Genomic DNA, 26,927 nt, shown 5'->3' on the forward strand with positions numbered 1-26,927 from the left:
AAATATTGTGTACTATGAATCTAAAGCAATTCTTAACTACATCAATCAATATATGACAAAATATATTTGTAGGTTAAAAATAAATATCCTGATATTACATTTAAACTGATATATAATAATTATTGGAAGAAATTATGATATTCTACACCATTTTACAAATGTATTAAAAAATGTTTATTTTCAAATATTATGCATTACAGATTATCCTTTATCTAGTATTTACAATACATCACAGATCACTTTTTATAGCTTATTAATCATTTAAATTTACATAATTAAATGTTTAAATTTTTTATTTGTAACATACGTTCTCTGGCTGCTTTGAACTGTTCAAAAATATTGTCTATATTAGTCATAAGTTTATCTGTGCTCAATCTCTGAAAATAATTTAAGTGGTCATCTTGTTTAATTGAGCCATGAGTTTGATGGATGATATCCATATTTAACTTAATGTAACCACTTGGTGTAACATTTAAGTATGACTTATTTAACATTTTATCTTCATGTCCTTTTGGGATACTACAGTGAGTTATGTCTTCCAATTCATAAGTACCACCTGTAAAAAATCTTCTAAGGGTGTTGATAATACTTCCTGTTGGTCGCCAAGTTGGGATATTGAATTTATATGAACCAGGTAATACAGGCAAAGGAATAACAGCATAACCTTCTGTACGATATCTGAAGTTTTTAATTGTTAAATTTAATTTTTTTATTATGCAAAGTATAAAAATTTTTATATTTAATTTACCTAAACCAGTTGTCAAGTGATGTAACTGATAGCAATAATCGAGGCCAAGATGGTAAAATACTGTTTGCATGAAGCATAGCCGCAGATTGAAAATCTAATGATATTTCAGAGGCATAACTAAAATACGCAGAGTTATTCTTTAAATTACATCTTTGAGTTCTTCCATACAATCTATCAACTTGACTTGTGCCCCAATGTTCTGGCAAATCAACATAGTAAGAAATGCAAAGTCCATTAAAAAAGAAACCATGAGCTGATAAAATGTCCAATTTTATAAAAAATTTATATACATTTGGTGATGCTAACTGAAAGCTGTGAAATACTTCTGCTTCTTTGTACATCAGATGTTCTTTAATTTCCTAAAATATAAAAATCAAAACATTATCTGGTTACTTTGTATATATTATTAAAAAATGAATAAGTATGATATTTTGAAACATTTTTATAATGCCTTTAATTATTTCTCAAATAATTTTATCATAAAAAATATATGTTTTTTACATATAACAGGATAATATCTTAAATAATACACTACGATAATACATTATCGTGATAATCCGAAACTGTGTGAAAGTTGCTTTTCCGTTTAAATAACAATATATACTGCTCGACCGTGTACATATAAACATATAGATATATGTATGTATTCATAAATGTATACGGAGGAGAATCGATAGTGTGAACGTATTCAAGGAGCCATTCACTGCCATAAGATTCAGTTGAGTTTGAGACTACGCCGGTGAATGTACTTCATCGTTCCCACGTATTTCATATATTCTAAGTAATTAATAAGTTTTGATTGTATTGTAGTAAAATGATCGAAAATACAAAATTAAATATGAAGATAATCACATTTCCCGAGTATGTTTTAACCAAATGTAAAATAAAACAACTAAAATTAGTTTAGTGTGTCATATGTTTAGTTATAAAAGATTATAACTGTTGTGTTAATGATTAATTTTCGCTGAATTCAAGAATTATGTTTTATCCTCAAAGAATGATGAGACAAATCTCTGAAATCTCCTATGTTGGGTATGTATATATTTTATAATATAATATTGTCACATAATTAAAATTAGAAAAATTATTAATAAAATTTTTAACTTGGAAACAATAGAAAAGACCGTATGTAAATATGCAAACAGAATTAAATAGAAATATTTTAAAACGTTCAAACCAATTTACAGTGAAAGATTTGAATTAATGTAATCAAATCTTCAATTGATTTAGTCCTAAATATTTTACTTGTAACACTAGATTAAAAATGTAATAATAACTTTCACCTTCAACTTAAATTAAAGGTATACAAAAAACTAAAGAAGGCAGCATTTAATTATGCAAACATGTTTAAACCGGTTTACCATGGAAAAATCTGATCATGCATTTTATATACATATACATACTCACTTTTCGCGATTCATTTTGTTGTTGCTGTAATTCCAATGACGATTGTTTCTCGGAAACATGCTCGAGCCAATAATTAAATTGAATGCCGCTGGAATTCGTGATAGTGTAATAATGGTCGTTTGTGAAGTCGGGATTTACCGTCAGAATTTTATGCAATTCATTATACGTAATCGTGAACAGCACTATTTCCGTATTCTCGTCGGAGCATGTTAAGATTTTATCTCGTTCAGATAAGTCAACCATGACATACATTGTAGAACGCTCCATGTAAAGATAATGATTCGTTCGAATCCTTGTTTCGTCAGGTGCATCATCAATAACCGCTTTATTATACCTTTCAGGGAAAGGTTTACGATTTTGCAAAGCCGGCAATGCAGTTTGGTTTTTAATTGCCAATTTTGTCTTATAAGGTTTCGTTAACAATTCGTCACCCAGATAATAAGAATCATTTTGTGTGTAGGTATAAAGATGAGAACCCTCGATATTCTTCTCTTTGATTTGTCTGTAATATGCTTTCTGACATTCAGTCAGACAATTCGTTTCTTCACTGTAAAAACTTAGTTCGAATGGACTAAATACTTTTTCCTGCCAGTTAAAAATACGATCCTCCTCTTTAAGAAAATTCGAGTCCCTGGTATCCCCTTCGTTTTCGAGCAGTTCTGCAAGCAAAGGCCTTTGCTGCACGATTTTGACTCTGAAACAATAAACACACGGAAGATAAATACAATTTAGAATGTAGAAACAATCTCTGCCAGATGGCCAGGATCTAATTCTATCGACATGTCTGGTACCAGTTTCGGCGGCAGAACAGTCGCGTTGTTTTCAATTTGGGCGATCAGAATTAATCTTGCAATAGCATGCCAGACTCTTTCACGGTCTTAGCAAAATTTTGTATGGAAATAGATAGTGATTTATTTTACATAGTCCTCCTCCTTCTTTATAAAATAATCTTTTTACTGACATATAACATAGATGACACAATGTGGGCTGTATTTCAATGCACAAGAGACCTCGTGTGCTATTTAATAGTCTAAGAAAAGTAGTATGTATACCATTTCAGGGTTAATTATACATTTTAAACAATACATTGGAACTGACCAAGAAAGAGATAATAATAGAAAGGAATAATAAACAGACAATAATAGTGAAAAATAATAATCTTATGAACGTTGACATTTGTAAAATTTTTTTATCATAACGAAAGATGAAGATTCAAAATGTTACCTTATTTTAAAGTTGCTTATAGGTTCTTTAACTTTGTAATTGACGGCAATTTTTTGCTTCCGTATCTTATATGCCATTTTTTGTTTTTACTCCGAAGTATATCGATCACTTGATAAGAAATCGATTTGAAATAAAAGAACATTTGGGTATGAGAAAAAAGAGCTAACTGACGAGAACAAGGTACCGACAATCGCATACGAAATATTGTATATCGATTCCTCTGTTGCTTGGTAACGGGTCTGACAACACGAATATATACATACACAGCTGAGTACTTACGTTTTATGTTGTCTGTACCCTCTTACGTATGATTGTGGCGAATTTCTTTTGACATAGAAATAAAATGTAGTTGTAAAAACCTTACATCCTGTTGAGTCAGCTTTTTATAAGGCGGGACATGTAATAAACACAGCAATATTTCATACACATCTTTCGCGAGTGATTAAATATCAAGAAAGTTATCTGTATATACCTACATGTATATACATATATAGAATATTGTATCCATAGAATATTAATTTTCAATAGCATGTATTAAGATTTTTAATTGCAGATAATTTTTTGTAAAAAATGAAATAAAAGTGTATTTATATTATATTATTCTAATAATGTAATAATAAATAATTCTTTTTTAATGATATAAGTAATATTAATAACATATAATTATAATAATTTTAAGAGAGTAATACTGAACGGATAATCTGAATTTTTTTAATATTTCACGAGCATTTTGATCTATGTAATCCTATTTATATAAATCTCTCACAATTCTTTCATAAATACTCTAATGTTATATTCTATTTTAATCACTTGCTGGTAACAAAGTACCAAATGTCGCTCCAGACTTCATTAATTTTTTGATGAAAGTAAAGCTAAACAATATACATACGTATGTGAGCTATCTAGCGTACTTACATACACACGAATTTTATGATTCACTAAGAAAACTGTATGAATCATCAATGAAGATATGTATTCTTGTTAGTATACCGGTGAATTACAACTTTTTATTATCTTACAATAATATTAGATTTTAATTACTATCTCCACTTTTAATGTTATTATCAATAAGGAATTTTTTGTAATTTCAATCATCATTAACATTTATTTTAATCAATTATCCAAATTATTATAGGGAAAAAGAAAGAAATTAGAAATTGCTATATTAGGAATTAGATTTTTAACTTTATTATTAATAAGAATTTTATTTTATCTAACTATACAAACAGGTAGAACTGTTCTGTTATGTCAATAAAGAAATAATTACAACATTCTGCCACACAGTAGAACATCTTACGGTACTTTCTATTTGTGCGATGCTTGGACCGCTTTAAGTTCACCTGTTGCGAGTTGCGACGCTGGCGACTTTCAACCGTATAGTCTTTTCAAAACGTGTCCTGTTATACCTGATGAGATACGAGTCTTCGTACTGTGTACATATAATACTAACCGATCATAGTAATGGGAAATTTGGTTCGAAGATAAACTAAGCTATCTGACAGACGATTAAAATTCTTGTCGATTGCAGAGGTATTAAGATTAATGGTATTTCTTGAAAAAATCAAAGATGCTTGAATAAATCAATGTCCATGTACAATATACATCACGCGGATACATAGAATACATGTAGAACCGTACATGTATCTCAATCGTCTACTACACAATACATAAATCTTCTCTGTCTATATTCCGGATAATGCATCGATCCGATAAGATAAAATAATTGTGTATCATTCGTATAAATAATGTGTAAAATAAATTTCTCCGTAATAGCTAAAGAATGTAGTAGATCGTGTGCCGTAGAAGTAGACATAACTTGTGTCATTCGTACGTTTGATATGCAATTTAACAAATGTACAAATTTGACAAATTAATCGGATACAGGTATGAAAAGAATTTAAATGTACATATATATTCTTTCCTTTATCAAGTATAAAATGTAAAGTATATTTTTTATAGTAATTTCAATAAGTTATACTACTTCACCTTTTTGAAAGGATTAATTTGTTTTTTTTTAGGATAAGAATAATGAGATTAAGTCATATAATATTTATTGTATCGTATATTTATTTACATTAGGTTTTATTTTGTGTTGCAGAGGTTTCAAATTAATAAGAATGTCAAGTAATCAAGAAGGAGAGTCTGGTATAACAATACCATTGCAGTATAATAATTCTGTAAGAGTTTATCTTTTCTATGCATACTTTTCATTATAAGTGTCCCATAACCTGTATAAACATTATATATTATAAATTTGATAAACGGTATAGCTTTTTATATATTGCAATAATTTCAATGTTTTCAGCATTGGAAATCTATATTTGAAAAATATGATCTTGATGGAGATGGAAAAATCTCGTATCAAGAATTGCGAGCTATGATACGCAGTTCTAGTTACTCTAATGATATTCCAACCAGGGTTGTCCATATAATAATGCATAAAGCAGATCTAGATGATTCTGGATATCTAGATTATCCAGAATTTATAGCTATGGTATTTTTATCTCTATTACTATTACTTTTATTATAATTTTACTTTATCTGCAATTGTGTTCTTACCATAGAATAATGCTTATTTATGTACTTTATTCTATATATTATTACTTTTATCATTATTGAAAAAATAAAGATATTGATAAAGGACTATTTTTTAATAGATCAATAATCATCTGTTGATTACCAGGTCAATTGAATTTATACAATTATAGGATCTATTTTATCTCTCTTAGATTACTTCACCATAATATTTTTTATTATTCAGTGTGAAACTAATAAACAAATTCTATATCCTTCTTTAGATTCATAGAAAAGATATGCAAGGTGTTTTTGGTCATCTTGTGCAACGATATGTACAATCTATGGTTCCACAAAGACCATCTCCTTTTGAAGGTCTAGCAAGGTCTAGTGACATACCTGATGGGCAGTATGAAGAAGAATATAGTTGTAAACCTCCAGCACTAGCAATGATAATTATATCTATACTAGAAATTACTTTATTTTTATACGATGTAATTGTATATAAATCACCTTCAGTCGAAGGACCAGCAGCTACATTATTTATTTATAATCCACACAAAAGATACCAAGCATGGAGGTATTTAACATATATGTTTGTACATGTGGGGTATGTATTTTTCTTATTCTACAGATAACTATTTATATGATTAAATAATTAAAATATATGTACTTTTCTTTATACAGAGTATTTCATTTAGTAGTAAACCTACTTGTGCAAATAATGCTGGGTATTCCACTGGAGATGGTACACAAATGGTGGAGAGTATTAACTATATATATAGCAGGTGTCGTAGCAGGATCTCTTGGTACCTCTGTATCGGATCCTACAGTATATTTAGCAGGAGCATCAGGTGGTGTATATGCATTAATTACAGCTCATGTGGCAACTATATTAATGAACTGGTCGCAAATGGAATTTGCTGTTTTACAATTGTTAGTATTCCTTATTGTAACAGTTGTTGACATTAGTCAAGCAATATATAACCGTTACGTGTTAGAAACCAATGACCAAGTTGGATATGTTGCTCACTTTGCTGGTGCCATTGCGGGTTTGCTCGTAGGTATAAATGTACTTCGTAATCTTGAAGTAAAAACTTGGGAAAAAGTCGTGTGGTGGGCCAGTATTATTACTTACACTGTACTTATGACAGCCGCCATTTTATGGAATATTTTGTATACGTCTTATTATGATTAGTTACTCTTAATGCTGCTGCGTTTTCTAACGCAGTCGAAATTTGTAATCTTGCCACTATGTAAGTAGAGACAAGTAAAACTTTTTCTACAATACCAGTTAGATAAATAAGGTGCAAATTTCAGTGCACTTGTATATATCTAAACTGAACATTAATATATTGCATACTGTGATATAGAAGGTCTCTATATTTTGCACAGGAGAAATAGCTATTACATATCGTAATGACAAATAATTTTATACTCGATAATATTCCGCGTTAATGGTAAAAAAATGTAATATAACTTTTTTGCTATTTCATTGTCTCTAAAAGTATAATAAAAGCAATTATTTTTATAATAATAAATTAAATACGTTAAATGATAATCGTTCAAAGATAAAATATTAAATGCTATAAAATATAATGATAAGATATAAATGTTACAAATGCTATATCCTAAAGTGATAATTGCAATATGATAATTTTATAGTGCGTTGTTTTAAATATTTGAGCACATATTAGAATAATATTTGATTAGTATTTAATTTGGAAAAAATAAATTTTATTATTATAATATATGTAAAATATTAAAGTATTACTGGTATATATATTTATATACATATATACTATTATGGAACGTTTCTCTTCTACGGTAATTTTTATGTAATAAGTTTCCGTGCTTTATTATATCATGTATTTATAATTCACTATGTCATGTACCTGATTTGCAAACTACTAAACTAATGTTACAGAACAAATTTGTCCACATATATGTGTAAGATGTATAAAGACCTTCATAAACTTGAAATTTTTATTTGCAAAATCTATGTTTTGGCTGCTAAAATAGTAAAATTATTCGTTTCAATATAGATAAAAACTTGACAAAAATATAACAACAATAGAAAATAAAAAATTACTAGTGCCTTGTAAGTATAAAATGAAATCTAAGTCTGAGGTGTATATAAAAAATAGCACTGTTTTAACATTATCATTTATTTAAAAACGCACTATTTTAATTTTATCAGGAAAATAAACATATTGAGATTTAATTTTAACTACTCTGTTCATAATGAAATATTACACAACTTTCATAAAGTCACACTTAAAATATTACAAAATTTTTAATTCAACAGTAATTATCTTAAATTTTGGCAATATATCAAAATCATAAAAGTATATTTTAAAAGATACCCGTGAATCATGAGGTACAATCATTTGAAAGTATATTTCAATTTAAAGCAATTTTAATAATTATTCAGGTTTGTCATGCACAAGTATATCTATTATGTTTTGTTACTAATTAAGTTAATTGTTAATATCAGTATATGCAAGGAAAATGCAAGTATATTAATTTTTTTATTCTCACCAAATAAAATCTTTATTTATTTTTTTCATTCTTCTTTTGTTTTTATCACATAAATACTAATCATATCTTTAAGATTCAAATATATGAAATACGCACAAGAAGGGAACACAGCTTACAATCCAATGAAAGTTAAGGATAATATAAGTCCTTCATTTTTGTACTTTCATATTAAGATAACCGATTTAAAATTAGACTGCTCTCGAGAGTAACGAAATACATATAATGAAAATGCAAAACATGAAACTAAACTATTAGTTTAAGAGCTTCATTGTAAAAGACGTAATTAATACGATAATTGAAGTGAAGTTGTTGTTTCAAAAATGTATGTTACATGATAGTTGTAATGATCTTAATAGACAGGGTAATCCGACAGAAAATCGAGAGAAACTGAACAAAAATTATTTTAAAACGAACTTGAGCGAATAAAGAAAATTTTGATTGACTGAATAAAGAAAAATTTATCAAAGAACCTCAACTTTATTCGTTAATCGTATTTAGATGATTCTTCGCATGTAAGTGCTTCTTATGTATTATCTTGTGTATGTAAGTTTTATAATAAATATGAAATGTTAAATTAAAAAATGCGTGTTTGTGCTACTATATAAAATCAATAATTATTTGCGTATAGTATCGCTCATAATTAGTCAAATAATTTTAAAAATAAACAGAAATGGGAGAACTGTATTTTTTAATGGGAAATATATGTTTTTTATTTTTATTTTTTAGCATTACAAAATGATATAGTAACTTAATGATAATGTAGATATTGTATGCACTGTAAATATTATATAGCAAAACTATTTATCTGAAGAAGGGAATCATTATTTAAAAAAAAAGAATACCAACTAATTTTAGCAATAATAATGAAATGGGACAGTAGAAAAGATTGTCAAGTAGAGTCTATTCTTAGTATTTATACAAATTATATTAATGTTGCAATTTAATAGATATGTGTCGAATTGCTTTAATTAAATTTTTAATTAATTTATGTTTTATTACTTTGTCATTCGTTATTGTAAATTAAAATTGTTAAATCGTCGAATAATAGTTAGATTCATTATAAAATTAGAATATAAATTTCTTATTACAAAATTAATTATGAGCGACACTAAATATTTAACCTAAAATAATTAAACTCGATGCGGGGACAAAGAAACATTTTGTTCATATTACTTGCATATTTTGCACGCATTCTGTATAAAATAGAATAGAGTAAATCCTAAATCAACCATCGCTTTAGATACTATTTCGACATTAAAATACAGATAATCGTTAAGTTTCCTCATTCGTTCGATAAACAGTTTCTATCTTAATAATAAGTACCATTATTTTGGACAGGTACGATCATTTCCTATATATGCATATATTTTTTCAGTCAAGTATTATATTTATCAATAAAAAAAAAGAACGACATATCGTTAGATTCTACTTATGTACATAAATGATTAACTGTATAATTAAATTATCATATATATTTTTATCTATTTCAAAAGAAAAATACTTATTAGATATCGAAATCAGTTTGAAGCTTCCTTTGAAATTTACTAATCGTTAACACGTTTCCTGTCACATGAGTCACCAATTTCTGACCCACCAAAAATAAATATGTACCCTTTTTCATCCTCCTTACCTAACATGAAAATAAAACGAAGGAACAATGAATCGTAGAGTAAAAATAAATTTGACATAACCCAGGCTATTCTTTCTAATTAAATATTTCGATATATGTAATTTGTGAATTTAATCCTTAAATTTCAGTTTTATATTAATCTATCAGGAACTTTAAATTTCATACGGCGCTGTGCGCGTCTTAAAAAAAAAGAGACTCATGTACGCTCTGTATATCCATAATTGGCCACAATAAAAACTATAATAAAGTGTTCACAGAGACAAGAGTCAAAAGGGGTGATCGTTATTATAACGGAGGTGATTTTTATTTCAACAAAAATAACAATTTACATTGAACTGTCTTGATAATAATATTATCGTGTATGCTACACCTGTAGTTTACTGTAGGCGTGGTATGCTCTCGCTCGCTATTAATTGTAGTTAATTTATTTGAATTAATCGCATTAATAGCGGGTTCGTAGGTAATATCGCTTCTTAGCCTTTCTTCTTTTGTTTATTTTAATGTTATTATTTCACTTCTCTTTTCTCCTTTTTTTCTTTTTTTTTTTTTTTGCTTTTTCTTCCTCTTCCTTTTTGTTTAAATCTCGTTTCATTTACTCTTTTATCTTCTTATTAGCTTCTCGCATTCCGCGCAACCGCATCATAAGCATTATCATCGTCATCATCATCATCATTATTATTATTATGGTACAATATTTTTTGCTTAGGATGGAGCTGAGTACCTCGGCGTGTTCTTTACCTCATTCCATCTACTTTCTCTCTTTTACCTATGTACAGATTTCCTTATGTGAAAGGAATCATCAATCGATAGATGTCCCTTCAGGTTGCAAACGATTATAGGTACATACACACGATGTCTTATCGATATCTTACGTCGTTTCTAGTCTATAGAATAGTCTAGATGTGATTTACCTGCCATGTCAACGATAATATTAGTTTTCATCTTTTTTGTTCTCTTTTATCGTGTCTGTGTGTTTTCTCATGTATGTATATTTATTTTCACTTGACTTTGTCTTGCGATGTTGCGAAGTATCTAAAAAAGAGGATTGCCATTGTCGTACTCCACTTTCTAACTTCAACTCTAATATAGGACATTCGATTCCGCTATTAATATCCGAGAGTATCGCTCGAGAGTTCGATCTGAGCAAGTGTTAATCTTGAAAATATTTTTACACACAATTGCACAATGTCGAGTCGTGTTTGTACGTATGTACAAAGATCGACGCATAGATCAAAGAGAGTTCACAAAAATTTTTCCGGTACACATATATATTTGGCTCTCAGGAGCCAAATTGATCAACACCATTTTTCATCAAATTCTAGAATTGCATTCTCTGAGAACGTGATTAGCATCTAGCTTGATTAAAAAAAGTGACTTACATTCGTCAGTTTATTTTTTTATTCGTACACTGCAAGAATATAACATAAATAATCATAAAATAAGCAAGGTATATACATTTCTCTACCACTTTTTTTTATCTTTTCATGTATGAAGTTGACCAACGTAGTTTCTGAGAGACACATATAATTCTGTGTGTATTAATTTGGTGATTATACATACTCAATATGTATATTTCATAAGTTTCGTATTACGGCCGAAGACATGGAGCTATTGATGATGAAGTTCGATAAGGCGGCGAGCGAGAAAAGTAAAAGCGTTCGATCACCTACGACCTACGACAATCTACGTTAATGCAGCAGAAAGAAAGCAGAGAAACGCCAAGGGCACTCTTCGAAAAGTACAATCGGATCACGGTTTAGAAATTGCTGTCGTTCACACTAGGTATACTTTTCCGTTTATGTATTTGTTTCGTCCTAATATTCCATTCTCTATATGTTATCTTTTGTTTTTTATTTGTTTAATTTATTGGAAGCATTTAAACACGGTATTCTTCAGGACTCCGATTTTGTATAATTTAAAATTTACTCTTATCTTTTTGTTCTTTTCTGCTGTTTATTTCTTTGATGTTACGACGAATGTAAAGCTCCGTAATAATACGATTTATGTTGATTGTGAATCGCCTTACCATTGGCTAAAATAAATGCTCTGTATATCTCATGCGAAGCTGCAGAATTCCCATGTTGTTTTTCCTCGCGTGAATTTATATAGTGTACACATGTTTATACAGGGTATTCTAATTTCTTCTGGTCATAGTTTGTTAGGTGTACATAAGAAAAGGATGTTACGTAGATATAGGTCGCTCGAAGCTTTATTGAAAAATATCAAGAAGCTGATTTGAATGTACTATGTTATAAGACAAGGATAAGTTCACAATTAATGTAATCATTAAGTGTTACTATCCCAATTTAAAATTATCTACGAAGTCAATCTCAGTGAATTAATTAAATCTTTGTATTCGTTCACATATATTAATAATTGTTTAATATAAGTATTTTCTTCTAAGGTTATTCACGCATGAAAGTATGGACGTGTGAAGTCAGCCGATACTGGTGATCTAACTTTTACGTATTGTTTTTTTATATTTTTCATCTTTATTATTACATTTTAATAAAGCTTCGAACGACTTATATTTGTATAATATCTTTTTCTTATTTATATCTATAGAACATTCTGATAAAATTTGCCTGGAAAAGACTCGGACACCCTGTATATTGTCATTTTAATTTTTCTCATGAATACCTTCTTGCGCCCAGGGCAGATTATCCGAATAATACTGAGAAGATGATCTCTGATTGACATCTTTTAACGCATTTCATTTTGAATATCGTTTTTACGTTATATGCGTTGAACAGAACAGTATTTTAAATTACTATCACACGCTGAGAGAAATTTCTGATTTATATCCCGTTCTGTTTGACATTCACGATTCTACGATCGAACAGAACAATATTAATCCTGCAGTGGCACATCGTTAACAGTAAAAGATCCAGGTTAGTATAGGACATAAAAGATCCCAGTTTCTGAAGTGAAAGGTCTATATGACATGACAGAAATATAAGAAACAATTTCTACGAAAAAGATATACATTGGCTTTATGTATAGTGATGTTACATTTGGATTTGCAAGAAATAATCGAATATCTTACATGACTCTTTGAATGTCAATGAAAGTCAATAACTTGAGTTAATTAAATTGGAAAAAAGGAAATGATGCGAGTTTTGCCCAAATAAGAAGGGTAAAAATCTGTTACACTGATTTATAGATCGCAGAATATCAATTTATGCAAATCATTGGAATTACATTCGCGAAGATTGCCGCTTTCGATAACCCCAAAAAACAAAATGCTATTGCAGGATTAATCAATATGACGGGATATTATAATTGTAATGGTAATTGTAGAGATAAAGATAATAATGATGGTGACCATAATTTGATACTGTGTTACCAACTAAACGTAATATAATTCATTCGAATGACGCGATATTACTATAATCACAACAGCATGAGAAAGGACAGTGTGTCGGCATGGATGCATCGATGATCACGTGTTTCCTTAACATCCGAGATCTTTAAAGACTCCTTTTTACGTTGTCGTTTAAAAATATGTAAAAATTGCGGCATAGAACGCAGAAGTTCTCTTTTTTTCGAAGTCGCAAGTTGAAAAGATACTAAGAATCCTTAACATGAGACCACTGGCGAAGCGAAGGTTAATAAGTTCGTTTATTTACAGACACGGTTTTATCAAACGATCTTGTGTTGCATACACACACGCACACACACACACTCTCTCTCTCTCTCTTTCGTTCTTTCACTCTCTCTCTCTCGTTCTTTCACTCTTCCTCTTTTTTTTCTATAGACGGTAACATGTAACTCGCGAGAGGTAAACGACGAATTCGCAATCCTGAAGTGTCCCGATACCACCGTTGCTATTCGTTTGTAAGGAGTATTTCCTGTGTTAAAGTTTAATACGAACGCCTATAGGAAAAGCTAAACTTTTCCTTTCGTTCCTTTTTTCATTTTCAAGAAAAGTAAAATCGCTAGAAAAAAAACGTCGAAGAAAAGTCAACACATAGAAGTCTTTGAATTTTAAAATCATTATTTTATCAACTCGTGATCGTGTCAAGGAGGCTTTGTAAGATCTTTGTTTTTCGTTCATAACATTGGTCTCGAGACATCTGTTCCATTTTTTCCCTTTTTGGACATTGTCTGCTTCACTGAAACGATCATGTGTCGCAACATACATACATACATACATACATACACACATACATATATATATATATATATCATCTATATATATATATATATATATAGATGCAAACGAACTCTATTTCACCGACGTTATAGTTCGAACATTCTTTATCGAACAAATATTTCACGCGTGTGCAGTATGTACATATAATATTGGATACTCCTCCGATATGATCCTCGCGGAAACAAAACGATGTAAACATATAAAGCGAAACGAAGATGATGTTACCGCGACCCACAATGTAGAGACAACGAAATCTATGTTTACATTTTGGTAAAAATAGTTCGCACAAATGTATAGAGGCACTCGCATTATCCGACTGAATGCTTTTTTTTCTCGAGAGCTTTCATGAGCTTGATTATAAAAAAGTGTGTAAAGAAATAAAGTACGAAGGAATATACATATATATTAAATGTATGTATATAATAAGCATATACATACATACATACGTATGTGTGTTATGTATGTATGTATACATATATGTATATATACTCGTTTGGTAGAAGTGATTTCCCGTGCAGGAGATATTTGCAATAAAAAGCAATATTTTTCTTATGACAAGGGGACTAAGGTTCTCGTTTCGAGTGTCGCGTGACTAAATGAAGGAGCAGACCGCACGGTTCAACTTACGTTTGCATACAAATATAAAATTAGGCTATATAAAAATTCTTTATGTGTTACACGTGTCTTCACCGATGTATGTATGCATGTATATGTATTTATTTGAGTAAGTGAAAATGTAACTTGTGTTTTGCAACGTGTATAACTGCGTAATGTATTTTTCTTGTTTGTTTGATAGTCAGAGCGTACAGGTTCTATAATTTCAATCAAATAAAATAAAATTCACATCCATTCGCTTGCATGTGACGGATGATCATTCTTCCCATTGATCATTTATAATCGCCTGTATACGTTTTCTTTCTTTCTTTCTTCTTCTTCTTCTTTTTATTATTAATAAGAGAAGTAGTTCGGGAAGTTCTTTCCCTAGTCAGTTCATGGCGTCTAATCCCTAAATGCTAGCTACATCACTTACGCTAAATCTAGATTCTTACAATATAGCATACGATTAAACTAGCCATCATATACCTACTTGTTCAACTTAGAAATTAATATTGTGTACTATGTACAACACTTAGAATTACACTTTTTTTGTTGTTTTGTTTAAAACCCACTTCACCAAGAAGAGAACATTTAAATATGATCTCGATAAGACAGTACACCGTCAACCTGTGCGAGGATGCATTTTATATGTCCTTACACGTCCGCCATATTGACTTTTCGTCAAAATTTGAGGCTACGATCTCTTCGCACTGGTATTAACAGATGAAGCTATTTTTTTATACTCCCAAACACATCACAGATTCATTCCAAATAAAAACACGTATGCCTTTCTAACGTTGTATCGTCGTTTAACGATTATATATCATTCATTATGTACAAAAAAGCGTCTCCATTGTGAACTTGGGCTAGCCTGGACGTTCTACAGGTCGATTCTATTCGCTTAATCTTTGTTGATAGTCTTGTTCTGGAAAGGATCGAATACTTGCGTACGATGCACACTTTCTTTCTATAATTAGACGCAAAATTACGTGTAGAAAGACGACTGAACACTACTCAAAAGCTTTTATGAGCATTAAAAACAATTTTCGCTTTTGGCCAAAATTTCACTACACGCTATTCTTATATTTTTTTTCAAATTCAATAAAAAAATTAAATATCACGACGATATGTGTATTACAGAAGATTTAATAATTTTACATCTCTATAGATTCCTCTGTGCCGTTTTGAAATTAAAAAATCCTCGTTTTGTATAACTAACTAGTATAAGTTAGAAGCGAATGATATCATAAAAAAATCATAGCGTTTTTATAAAAAACAAAAAGAAGTGGCGGTGAAAACAGAAATAATTATATTTAATCTAGCTGATAATTATACACAACGTTTACGTACAGATTAGCGCGGAGAATAAGTAATGCGTAAAAAAATATCAATTATTAATTAAAATTACGCTGTTATCGTTTCTCGTGCGTTGGGACGAGTATTAAAAAAATAATAACGTTTCCGTAAAACAACCGCATTTACATGTACACAGAGAGTACGGAAACGATCCTCGACTAAAAGAATACACTGACGGAATATGAAATTTATAAAATAAACTCTATTCATATATATAAAAACATCGTACTATAATCTCTATTTGCGGAATATGATAGAGTTCATGTTAAAAAAAGGAAAAGAAAAAAAGAGAATGGAAATGAAAAAACGGAACGAAACGGAACGAAATAAGAGAAAAGGTCCTTTGACTTGTTTATCATTTGAGAAGAACTATTGGACACGACCAGTTAGAACGCAGTGGCTAACGCCCGAGAAAAGATATTGGTAATTGTCAGATATTCAACATTCATCATCAAACTCTGGATATGATTTTCATCCAGGATAAACAAACCACATAAATACCCTAAGAATATTCTCAGAGCGTCGATCAGTACAGATTGCTGTACACGTTCCTAAATTATTAGACTATCAATCCTCGTCAGAAAGTGGTTCGTACTGCGCAGAAAGCAATGGTGCCGGCTCGGCTTGCATTTGCTCAGATTTTGTCACAGAGGCTGATCCGGAAGTCGGGGGTGGTGGCGCTGGCGGCGGGCCAGTGTGAACGCCTAAAGCGCTGAATGGATAAAAGGTGGTAGTAGGTGCCGGTGCTGGTGGTTGAGGAGTTTGATTCGGAGTCTCGTCGACCATCATTTCTCCACTCGAGGGGCTTTCCACGTTCCCTCCGATTTTGTCGTCCTTTTCTCCGCTCGTTACGTTTCCTCCGTTTCTGTCAGCTACGCTACCTCCTTTGTCGTCCTCCGATGTACGCATCACTTCAACGATCTTGTTCTTAACGTAATCCAAAGGTGAAAGGTGCGGCTTATTGGAAGGAGTTCCGGAAGTTGATGTGGCAGTGGTTGTTTCATACAGGCGACGACCGTAATGATTGGTACCTGGTTCTGGTGGCGAAACAGGTTCGACCGAGTGGAATTGTTTTCCTACTGATGATGCTGGTTGCTGATGCTGGTGTTGGTGCTGGTGTTGATGTTGATGCTGCTGCTGCTGCTGTTGCTGTTGCTGCTGCTGTTGTGATTGTTGCTGCGTGACTCGAATTATCTGACGCTCGTCTCCGGCTTTAACGGAATCGGGTTCGCTAGTTTTTCGCCTCTTCCACTGATCTTCCGAGATTTGATACCTATTTGATCAGGAAACATTTTATAATAAGAATCTGCATAATAGTTATCTTTCCTTATTTTTATTTATATAATTTTATTTACGTAAACGGTATATAATATTTATTTGAAGGAATTAGAGTAACGAGTTATGAAAAATATAGTAAACTACATTCGAAACTCACCCGCTGTACGATCGATATGAGGAATGTGGTGGACCATAATCTTTAGAAACAATATGGTCAACGTGTTCTCCAAGAGTGATCGGTTTATTTCCACTTCCATTGCCACCTGCGCTCCCAGCTCCGTTGTTGCCACCATTCCCCTCGCCGGCAGGACTATGAGCCATCCCATTTGGTTCTACTGGGGCTTCCCGGTGAAATCCCTGAAAAGTTTTCTATTATATAAAACACATTTACCTACAGGAACACTTGATAAATGAAATTACATCACGCAAGAATTAACACAACAAATTTTCGGTTACCTGGAAAAGACGATCACCAGGTCGCTGCGGTTGAGAATTTCCACCAGTGTTCTCGACACTCTGATTAATTTGGTGTGTTATAATAGCATCTATCAAACTGGCAGCAGTTAACGTAGATGCTGACTCGTTTTGCTGCTGATTGGAGGACTGGTTTTGTCTAGAGGATGATTGTTGTTGTTGTTGTTGTTGTTGTTGTTGGGATTGTTGTGGTTGCTGAAGTCTCGAGGATTGAGTAAACCCAGTACTTATTAATCTGCTGTCCCTATCAAGCTGTTGCTGCTGTTGATCTCTGTACAGCTGAGCCATGTGTCGTCTTTCAGCTTCCATCCTCTGTTGTTGTTGAATATGCTGTTGTAGCTGCTGCTGTTGCTGTTGCTGTTGCTGCTGTAAATGTACCAAATCTCTCTCCCTTTGCTGTTGCACAGCCAAACGATGCTCTTGATGTTCTTTCTCACGTTGAGCAGCAGCTGCTGCCATTTGCTGATGAATCTCTTTCTCTCTTTGTTGATGGACGGCAAGACGATGTTCAGTATGCTGCATATCTTTCTCTCGTTGCTGTATCGATAGCCTATGTTCAGCATGTTGCACATCTTTCTCCCTCTGCTGAGCCAATCTGTGCTCCTGTTGAATTTCTTTCTCTCTTTGTAGTCTATATTCTTCCTTCTCGCGCAGGTGAACCAGATCTCGTTCTCTTTCTCTGTCACGCTGATGATGATGAGCTACAGTCATTCTATGATCTTGATGCATGGCTAGACGATGCTTATCCCCATAACGATCAGCCAACAATCTATCTGCCATGGTCTTACCAAGACCTTCGTGACTGCTGGTACCAGATGCAGGATGTCCATGAGGATGGGGAACCGGAAGACTTGGTTGTTGTACAGCAACATCCACCAAACTGGAGAACGCCTCCAGTCCCGGTGGCGGCGGAAAATGGATCTGTTTTTGTGGGTTATGCCTCTGTATCACACCCTGTCGAGGCTGCGTGTGGGTCTGTGGCGGAGGTGTGCTGGTATAGTACAACGTAGATGGTGCTTCGTTTTTACTACTACCTTCAGACGTACCAACGCTTCGACTACGCGCATGCATCTGTTGACTGGTTATGTAATCGTTCATGATTATCTGTCTCGAAGATAGCTGTTGTTCCATGCTGTAACTAGGAGGTGGTCGTCCCGAATAAGAATTATACTGATTGCTATGAGTCACTACCACTGCTGCCGTTCCGGGTTGGGCCTGACCTTGGCCAGGAATATTGCCGGTCGTTACAGGTGAGTGTCTAATGGTGCGGTGATAATCGTACATTGGCGCGCGCTTATCCACCGCGAAAGGATGAACAGGTGTTCCTTGAGTTATGGATCCCGTTTCTTTAGGTCCTTGATTGCTGGGAGCGTTCACTGCATTGGCGCCACTGGGCACGCTGGGCGTTCCAGAGGCGTTACCAGGGTTTCCTGGAGGAGTCATTTGTCTAAGAAGACCCTCGTAACGTGCAGTGGACACTGGAGTACCATGTGTAATGGAACCACTTTTGTGGCTCGTTGTCCCTATCGCGCCCAACTTGGGTGATAATTTAGGATGCGGCGGTGGGACCGAGACTTTATTCATCTTAGGTGTAAGAGGTGCTTGAGGTCGTGGTGACGACGCATACACCAGAGGACTTTTCGCGCCGCGTCCTTGTTCTGGGTGAGCGTGAGGATGATAGTAAGCTCCTGGTGGAGGTTCTGGCCGGTAGAGTGTAACGGTTGGTGGTTTGTGAAGCGTTTGTAGGGAATGATTGTATTCTTGTTGCTGCCTTGGTTTCTTGATACTCAGATCTAGGGTGCCCTCGGTGCTTTCCCGTAGTGCCTGTTGTACTTGCATCACGACTAATCCTTCCTTTGGAAGTATATCCGATGTTGATGACTGACTGCTCGATGGCGCCGGTGGACAGGGAGTAATAGTTGCTTGCATTTGACCTAATAAAGGAATTTTCGTATACGATTATTTTCTGTAGTAATGAAAATAATTATATAATTACAAAATTTAATAATTAAAGTTGTATAAATCACAAGAATAAAAGATAATAGGATTACAGATTACAAACGTAGATATAAGATTTCAACTCCTTCTTTTAGATAGTTTATAAAAATTTAATATAAAAATGTATAACAATTAGAAAATTCAAACGACAGATAAGTAAATGAAGACAACTGGTAAAATACTCGTTCATAACGAAAAAGAAAAGGAAGAATACTTACCAATTTGCTGAGGACTAGGAGCAGATCGGTGTCCATGGTGAGGACCAGATACCACCGACAAAGTAGCCAAATTCGAGTCCCTTGGCATACTAGCATTTGTCATAGTGACTGACGGTTTATATTCTCTTACAAAGGTGATATCGTTCCTATGATCCGTTTTTAATATACTCGATATCGTTGGTGTTCCAGAGTTGACTGGTATCGACGAACCACCGGTACCAGCTGGACTGTTAGGATTACGTTTCAGTTGCATCTCAATAACGCCAAGCATAAGATCCTTTACGGTGAGAGGATTGGAGTTGCTGGTGGTGGATGGTGGTGAGTGTGAAGGTGGTGGCACCTGTTGATGCGACTGCTGGTGCTGTTGTTGCAGCGTCGTGGAATTATTGGCAGTTGTTAACGTAACGACTACGCTGTTATTTTCTAGATCGGTACCTCCCTGACCTTCGTCCGCTGTCTCCTGAAACAATCAGCGAACCTCTATCAGACGGCCCTATCAAGTGACAAACTTCTTTCCATATTTAATTATGAAAACAAGGAAAACAGAACTAAAATAGCATTGAGATCATTTTAACTCATTTAATGCTGTAGGATAATGCAATTTATTTTTCAGGTATATAGTTTGATGATATAATTTTATTGAATTATGTAAGACTAATTGTTTCAGTACTATAAAACTATGAAATGTTCAATGTACAGAATAATACATCGAAAGAAAATTATAATCTATTAGAAATAAATTATAAAAATTATTATTATAATCTTGATTTAAATATTGATTAAAATAATTTTGATTAATTCTGATTAAAATAAATCAATAAAAATACAAAAATCTTATAAAATATAAAGTAATGCCTAAAAATATATGAGAAGAAAAATGAAAACTAAATGTATTTAAGGAAAATAAGATAATAAAAAGAAAATTAATTAGTAAAACTTTTGTTCGCTACGAATATCAATAATCAGCTTGATCTAAATATCAATCAATTAAAATGTTCTCTCTTATGAATGCTACATAATGCATACAAGCTACATAATTTACTCTAGTATTTCCTCTTTAACCATCAAGCGAATTAAAACTTGGTCTTACCGTGGCAGAACTATCATAATCTTCTCTAGTGCCAGCCGAAGCAGCGTTGCTACTTCCACTGGTGGAAGACTGTTGCGATGGGCCTATGCTCACCGGAGGTACCAATGATACCACAGCGATATCCGCTACTAACTTGTCACCAAGCTTCTGGTCTGTCGATCGCGAATAGGATATTGGCAGATTCGAGGATGCTGTGGCACCCGGTGTACCTGGTGTTCCACTGGATAAATTGTTCGCTGGACTACCTGCACTGGCTGTATCGCTCGAATCATGGACCTAAATAAAAAATTTTAAAATAATGAATTTATTTCTTCTTTATTGCTACAAAGATTTGTATTATTATAGATATAATTTTATATAATTTAATTTAATTTGTGGAAAGAGGAAATTGCACATTGTTTAATAAAATTACAAAATTTTTCTTTAACTCTTCTGATGCAACTTTAAAGTACAGTTTCATTCAATATTATTAAATATAGTTTATCTTCATCAAAATGTACTTTTCTGTATAAAATCGTTATAAATATTCTTTCAAGGAAACTAATTAACAGCTTACCGCCAACTCGTCACAGCTACTCGTACTGCTACCACTTTCTTCTTCGTCCGTTAAACAAGGTCTTCTCTCTTCGCCCAATGACTGATAATATTCTGCTACAACCTGGTCTAAACTTAGCTTCTTTCGATAGGCAAAATAATAATTTTTGCATTGATGGTTCGTCTTTCCAGATATTTGCTCGGCAACCTTCACCCAGTTGGTACCGTGCTCTCGAAGGGCTCTCCTTAGTTGTTCCAGTTCCTCATCCGTCCATTGTCGAGCAAGGGAATCGGCTGAGCCCTCGGGCACTTCAGTACCACCGGTTAGATGCGGTGCCAATCGACGAGATATACGATTGAAACAGGCCGAGCAACATTTCGTCGCGCTACTTGGTATTTCTGGAAAGCGAAATATCACAAAATAATAAATATCATTGATAAATATTTTTGAAACATAAATCTATTCTACCCTTAACTTATAATATAAATATTTATTACTGTAAACTTCCAATTTTGGTATATGTTTTATGCAATTTCCTTTGAAATTAATATTTTTTATTGGAGAATTTGAATTTGGATATCTATTTCGTAAAATAAACTTTCTCTATCGAATCATTTTTTTATCTAACTATTGAAAGGAAATACATATGATACTTACGAAACTCTTGAATAATTGGATCGCGAATTTCAGCAGGTAAATCGAGCCATTTGGCAGGTAAAGCTCGCAACCTCTTCACCCTCGTTTTCGAGCTAGCGTTGTTCAGATTTGGGCAACCGGGCAATGGGCACGCAGTGTACCGTCCTCTGACGGCCTTGCATCTACAGGTATTGCACACGCGTGCACCAGGTGCTACTTGATCCTCTCGTAGTCCATACTGTGACGCTTGACTTCGTGGCAATGCTCTGCTCTGCGTATTTCCTTCCACGATGTTTTGACAAACTGTGCAGGCGTGCGGACCGATCTGTCTGCCACCTTCTGAAACAAAGAAAAATATATGTATCTTTGTAATAATACGATCAAGATGATGTGAACATTTTCAACAACGACTGTAATATCGGTATTAATTCTTATGTTAGGAAAGGGCAAGTTACATCAGACTTTTTTCAAAGCTACATTTGAAGATTAAACGAAGACTTTGAGAAGGATGAAATTAGAGTAACTTTTTCATGTTAATGCATTTATTAATATATTCCAGATTTCCAGTATACTCCTTAAAACACATCTTTTTTCACACTATTTCAATTAGTATCGTTGAGCCATAAATAAGATATAAGTTTGGATTAAGTTACTACATGTTAGAGTATCGTGTGTTCTATGTGACAGGCTATCAAAATATAGAATACAGATTAAAATTGAATACAATAAAACTTAGTGACTCAACAACAACAACGAAGTTACATATTTTAACAACATCAAGAAATCTAATCCTAGATTTGAAGACTTAAATCCAAAAGCTAGATATCGATCTATCGCACATCGTCGCATCTATCAGGTTATCCAACAGTAATAATGCTCTCGAGTGCAAAGATTAAAGATATGTTTTTCGATCTAGATTTAAATACACAAAGCTCCAAGTTTATCTCCTTGCTTTACGCTTTAAGTTCAGATAGCGCGTACCATAAAGAACAACAAGGTCTGCCACACGTCGAACCATTTCACGGTTTAGCTGAGCGTTCGAAGCTGTGCAAATCGCACACGTCTTTTGATATGTAAATGCATGTATGAGATACAATTAATTTTACTTTACAAAATGTCTCATGAATAATTACTACCAATTGATCATCTTCGATAACCAGTCGCTTACAACGTTTTCATAGAGGAAGTAAAATATCGTTACTGTCACTATATCTAAAATATTTATCGACAGCGCTTAATATTCTTCCTGAAGACATTTTTAAGGGTAGCTTTCTAATATTTTTCAAGAAAATATATCTGCACGTTCGAATGCGGCCAAGAAAATTAGTAGGTGTTTGTAGCCTGAATGGTGTATCACGTCTCTCGTACGATATTGTAAGTTAAGAGTATCCAAAAGTCGACTATCGATTGACCAATCTCCATCCCCTTATTCGTCTAGTTCCCATACAAATTGATTAAAAGAAGAGAAAAAGAAAAAAGGACGTTGTCCAAGCTAAACCTAAAAAGGCTCGCAAGATCTAAACCAAAATGAAAGCTGCAAGCCTGTAGCCGAATTGGGAAATTCACTAACAATCTACCAGCCCTCTACTTCGATGATCCTTCGAACGAAAGCTTTTTATCATTTTCCTGACGCGACATTCTATATTTTGACATTCCGTTCGCGATGAAGTTGTGCAAATAGCAGCGGTACGATCGCTTGATACGGGATGGTGCTCAACTCTGTCGGACTGCAGATCGTAGAAGCAAGAACTCGCAGCGAAAACACGAAGGGAGGAGGCTGCGAATGTGTAGAGGGATGAGGAAAAAGCGATGAAGCAGCAGCAGGTCGGATGGGAGGAGGACGGGCAGTCGGGCCGCACGGAAACGGAGCGAGAAACAGAATAATTACCGAGACTTTGCTGGTTAACTAATTAAGGGTAGCCAATTAAAAAGTTCTCTCTCGCCCGCGGCCTCGCAAACATTGACGTAGAGGCGGGAGACATGGTAAAATCGCTTTGATGGTTTTATCCAGGAACGGGTTGGGTGCCAGGTGAAAAATTTAAGTTTATTCTTTCCACGGCTATTATTGTCGGGCTCATTTGCTTAAGTATAGTCGCTGAAAGAGATACAGCGGGCTTGTAAAATCGGTCAGCAGCTAAATTTCATACTTTTCAGTTTTTAAGGGTTAATTCTCTGATTCCCATTGCCACTTACTTATGCCACCTTTTATTTATTCCGTAACAAGTATAAATTGATAGTTTGGAAATTCTATCGTACAATGGCTAATACGATATTTACATCAATATGTTAATACAAAATTTTAGCAATAAAATTTGTTTCACTTGTCGTTGTTTTTTCAAAAAAAGAAAAAAGAAATGTTTTATGTTATTTGATATAATATTTTGAGTTTACATCATTGTGTAAGGTTTGTGATATTCGAATTTTTATATGTATTTGAAAAATCATTGACACCGATACGTGAATACTAATTCGAGATTACATATGGAATAGTATGTTTTTGTATGTTTCTATGTATATTTCTTCGCCGAGGAACGTACCATGGAAGAAATTATTTGAACTCGAAAGAAACTGCTATTTCGTATAACGTTAAACATGAACAAAGCAAAAAGGTAATCAATATAATGGCCATTCGAAACGTATGTCGATCATCGTTTAAATTAATTTACGTTTACAAAGTACATAATGATTTGATAATGATCTGAAACATTTAACCTTGGTGTCATTTATTTGTTAAGTGGATATATTTTCACGTTGCGGACGTGATGTAATTAATCAATCTGTGAATGACACAAGCATTTGCGATAATTATTAATTTCTAGTATCGCGGTCGAGCGCGAGTTCCGTTAGTTTTGTGTTATGTACATCAATCAAATAAATTAACAGAGTTTGATATGACAGACAATTAAAGCTACGTTAATAAGCTAATTTACAACCCTCAATATTGTTTTACTTATATGTTTCCTCTTATTACTTGCGAATGTCACTTCATCGTAGCGTATCGTGTAAATCTATTGTTTTCTTCCTATGTAACAAAAAATATATTTTTCCAATTATATCCTTTTTCAATCTTCATGTAATTAATCGAATAATAAATATATCAGGTACGAATATATGAAAATATCTTGATTTCACTAAAACAGATACAATATTGTAATTATTAAACGATATCATCGTGCAAGGCAGGCAAAAACTGAACGATTTAAACAAATTAATCAATTAAAACAAACTAATGGTTATATGAAATATACCCATCTATCAAAAAAACAATATTCGGTATATAGAGTATATACATAATAAGTAAAAAAACCCCATCGTCGTTTCATTTAAATAACTGAGAATTTCTTACTATCGATTATTCAGAGAAGACTCTGAATAAAAAGGATTTCTACCTTAACAAACGAAAATTTCTAATCCACTTAACGAATAAACAAACAACAACAAAAATAACAATGATTTAATTCGACAAATTTTTAACGACGTTTCGAGGCAATTATCCGATCAATTCTATCCGAGCTTCGTAAAATTAGCCATCGGATCGTATGCAATAGCTAAATTATGAGAAGCAATTTCTCTGGCACAGGGGAATAGCTGCCAATCAGTGTCGCGAATATTCTCGTATGGCTCGAATTATATGATTGCTCGGTAGACAATTCTTCCTCTCGCGCGTTGGCTACTGTGTCCCTTCCGCTTCTCTTCGCTATATCCGGTTTGATACAGTATACACCATCGGTAGTCCTGCGTCAACAGTAATTTTCTCCGTGTTTCGAAAGACACGAGTATACCGTATGACAGGCCTCTAGAGATTAGTGCGTGTATCATCGTAGTTTGATATAACGAAAGCTCGCGGATCACTTTGAATGATTGAAAAATCGTCGATAATTATAATCTGATGTCGATGGTGTATTATGTTGTACTTTTACACGATTTTAATTATCAGCCTTTTAACGAGAAATAAATGATTGGATATATATATATATCAGATGAACGATTAGATTATTCATTACATCGATAAATCAAGTTCTTCTAAATCTATCAATTTTCTTGTACACTTTTATCACGCATCAACGATTGATACGAGATCTGTTGCGAGTCTTCAAGGAGCTCGAATACCAGCGTAAGCTTCCATTCTGTTAGATGCGTTCGTTCGCCCTTACAACTTCGCTCTCTGTATATTTCTTAATCTCACTGTCCACGTACGCAAATGATGCTGCTACACGAATACTTTTAACAAGAATTACTTTCATTTCACGGAAAAATAATACAAAAGATTGACGCACGAACGCGCTTTAATTCCAAATAGTTTTTCTTGAAACGATCGCGCAGTTCTAACAAGCATTCATTCTCCCACGTAGAGAATAAAATTATAATTCGACGTCATGAAACTCTATTAAATCATACGATAAAATAATGCTTATAAAACGGACACAGAACACCTGGATACTTGACATTTTGCGCAAAGCTACATTTCCTCGCTGTGTCGTGGCATTCAAGGACGCGAAACAAAGGCTGCAATCGGAAGAATGTC

General features: G+C 33.2%; 3 protein-coding genes across 20 annotated transcripts in view; 1 reads left to right on the forward strand and 2 right to left on the reverse strand.

Moving 5' to 3' along the window:
- Window positions 1-159: 159 nt before the first annotated feature.
- Window positions 160-3,730, reverse strand: LOC100743611 (Meckel syndrome type 1 protein). The gene is made up of 4 exons (XM_003485703.4): window positions 3,380-3,730; window positions 2,156-2,849; window positions 749-1,107; window positions 160-678 (listed from the first exon to the last, which is right to left on the reverse strand). Exons 1-4 carry the CDS (start codon window positions 3,454-3,456, stop codon window positions 276-278), a joined length of 1,533 nt encoding a protein of 510 aa, XP_003485751.1. The 5' UTR covers window positions 3,457-3,730; the 3' UTR covers window positions 160-275.
- LOC100743413 (rhomboid-related protein 2) lies at window positions 1,728-7,401 on the forward strand. 3 transcript variants are annotated; one of them, XM_003485701.4, is made up of 5 exons: window positions 1,728-1,780; window positions 5,478-5,556; window positions 5,685-5,873; window positions 6,178-6,503; window positions 6,581-7,401. In XM_003485701.4, exons 1-5 carry the CDS (start codon window positions 1,728-1,730, stop codon window positions 7,089-7,091), a joined length of 1,158 nt encoding a protein of 385 aa, XP_003485749.1. In that variant the 3' UTR covers window positions 7,092-7,401. The 3 variants fall into 3 exon arrangements, with proteins under 3 accessions (XP_003485749.1, XP_012249771.1, XP_012249770.1); XM_012394348.3 differs by lacking the exon at window positions 1,728-1,780 and adding an exon at window positions 4,570-4,909; XM_012394347.3 differs by lacking the exon at window positions 1,728-1,780 and adding an exon at window positions 4,916-5,263.
- Window positions 7,402-10,346: 2,945 nt separating this feature from the next.
- Window positions 10,347-26,927, reverse strand: part of LOC100743966 — a 73,010-nt gene continuing 56,429 nt past the window's right edge. For 11 of the 16 annotated variants that reach the window (XM_012394265.3, XM_033324897.1, XM_033324896.1 and 8 more), the window contains 7 exons: window positions 22,424-22,741; window positions 21,788-22,164; window positions 21,232-21,507; window positions 20,142-20,601; window positions 17,908-19,859; window positions 17,609-17,820; window positions 10,347-17,446 (listed from right to left, as the gene is read on the reverse strand). In XM_012394265.3, the coding sequence (XP_012249688.1) occupies window positions 16,741-17,446; window positions 17,609-17,820; window positions 17,908-19,859; window positions 20,142-20,601; window positions 21,232-21,507; window positions 21,788-22,164; window positions 22,424-22,741 (4,301 nt within the window). In that variant the 3' untranslated portion in view covers window positions 10,347-16,740. The remainder of the gene's footprint in view (window positions 17,447-17,608; window positions 17,821-17,907; window positions 19,860-20,141; window positions 20,602-21,231; window positions 21,508-21,787; window positions 22,165-22,423; window positions 22,742-26,927) is intronic. The other 5 variants (XM_033324901.1, XM_024372582.2, XR_004462994.1 and 2 more) reach the window with 4 other exon arrangements.

Source organism: Bombus impatiens, unplaced genomic scaffold (assembly GCF_000188095.3).
Source record: "Bombus impatiens unplaced genomic scaffold, BIMP_2.2 scf_0080, whole genome shotgun sequence".
Classification (NCBI taxonomy): Eukaryota; Metazoa; Arthropoda; class Insecta; order Hymenoptera; family Apidae; genus Bombus; species Bombus impatiens.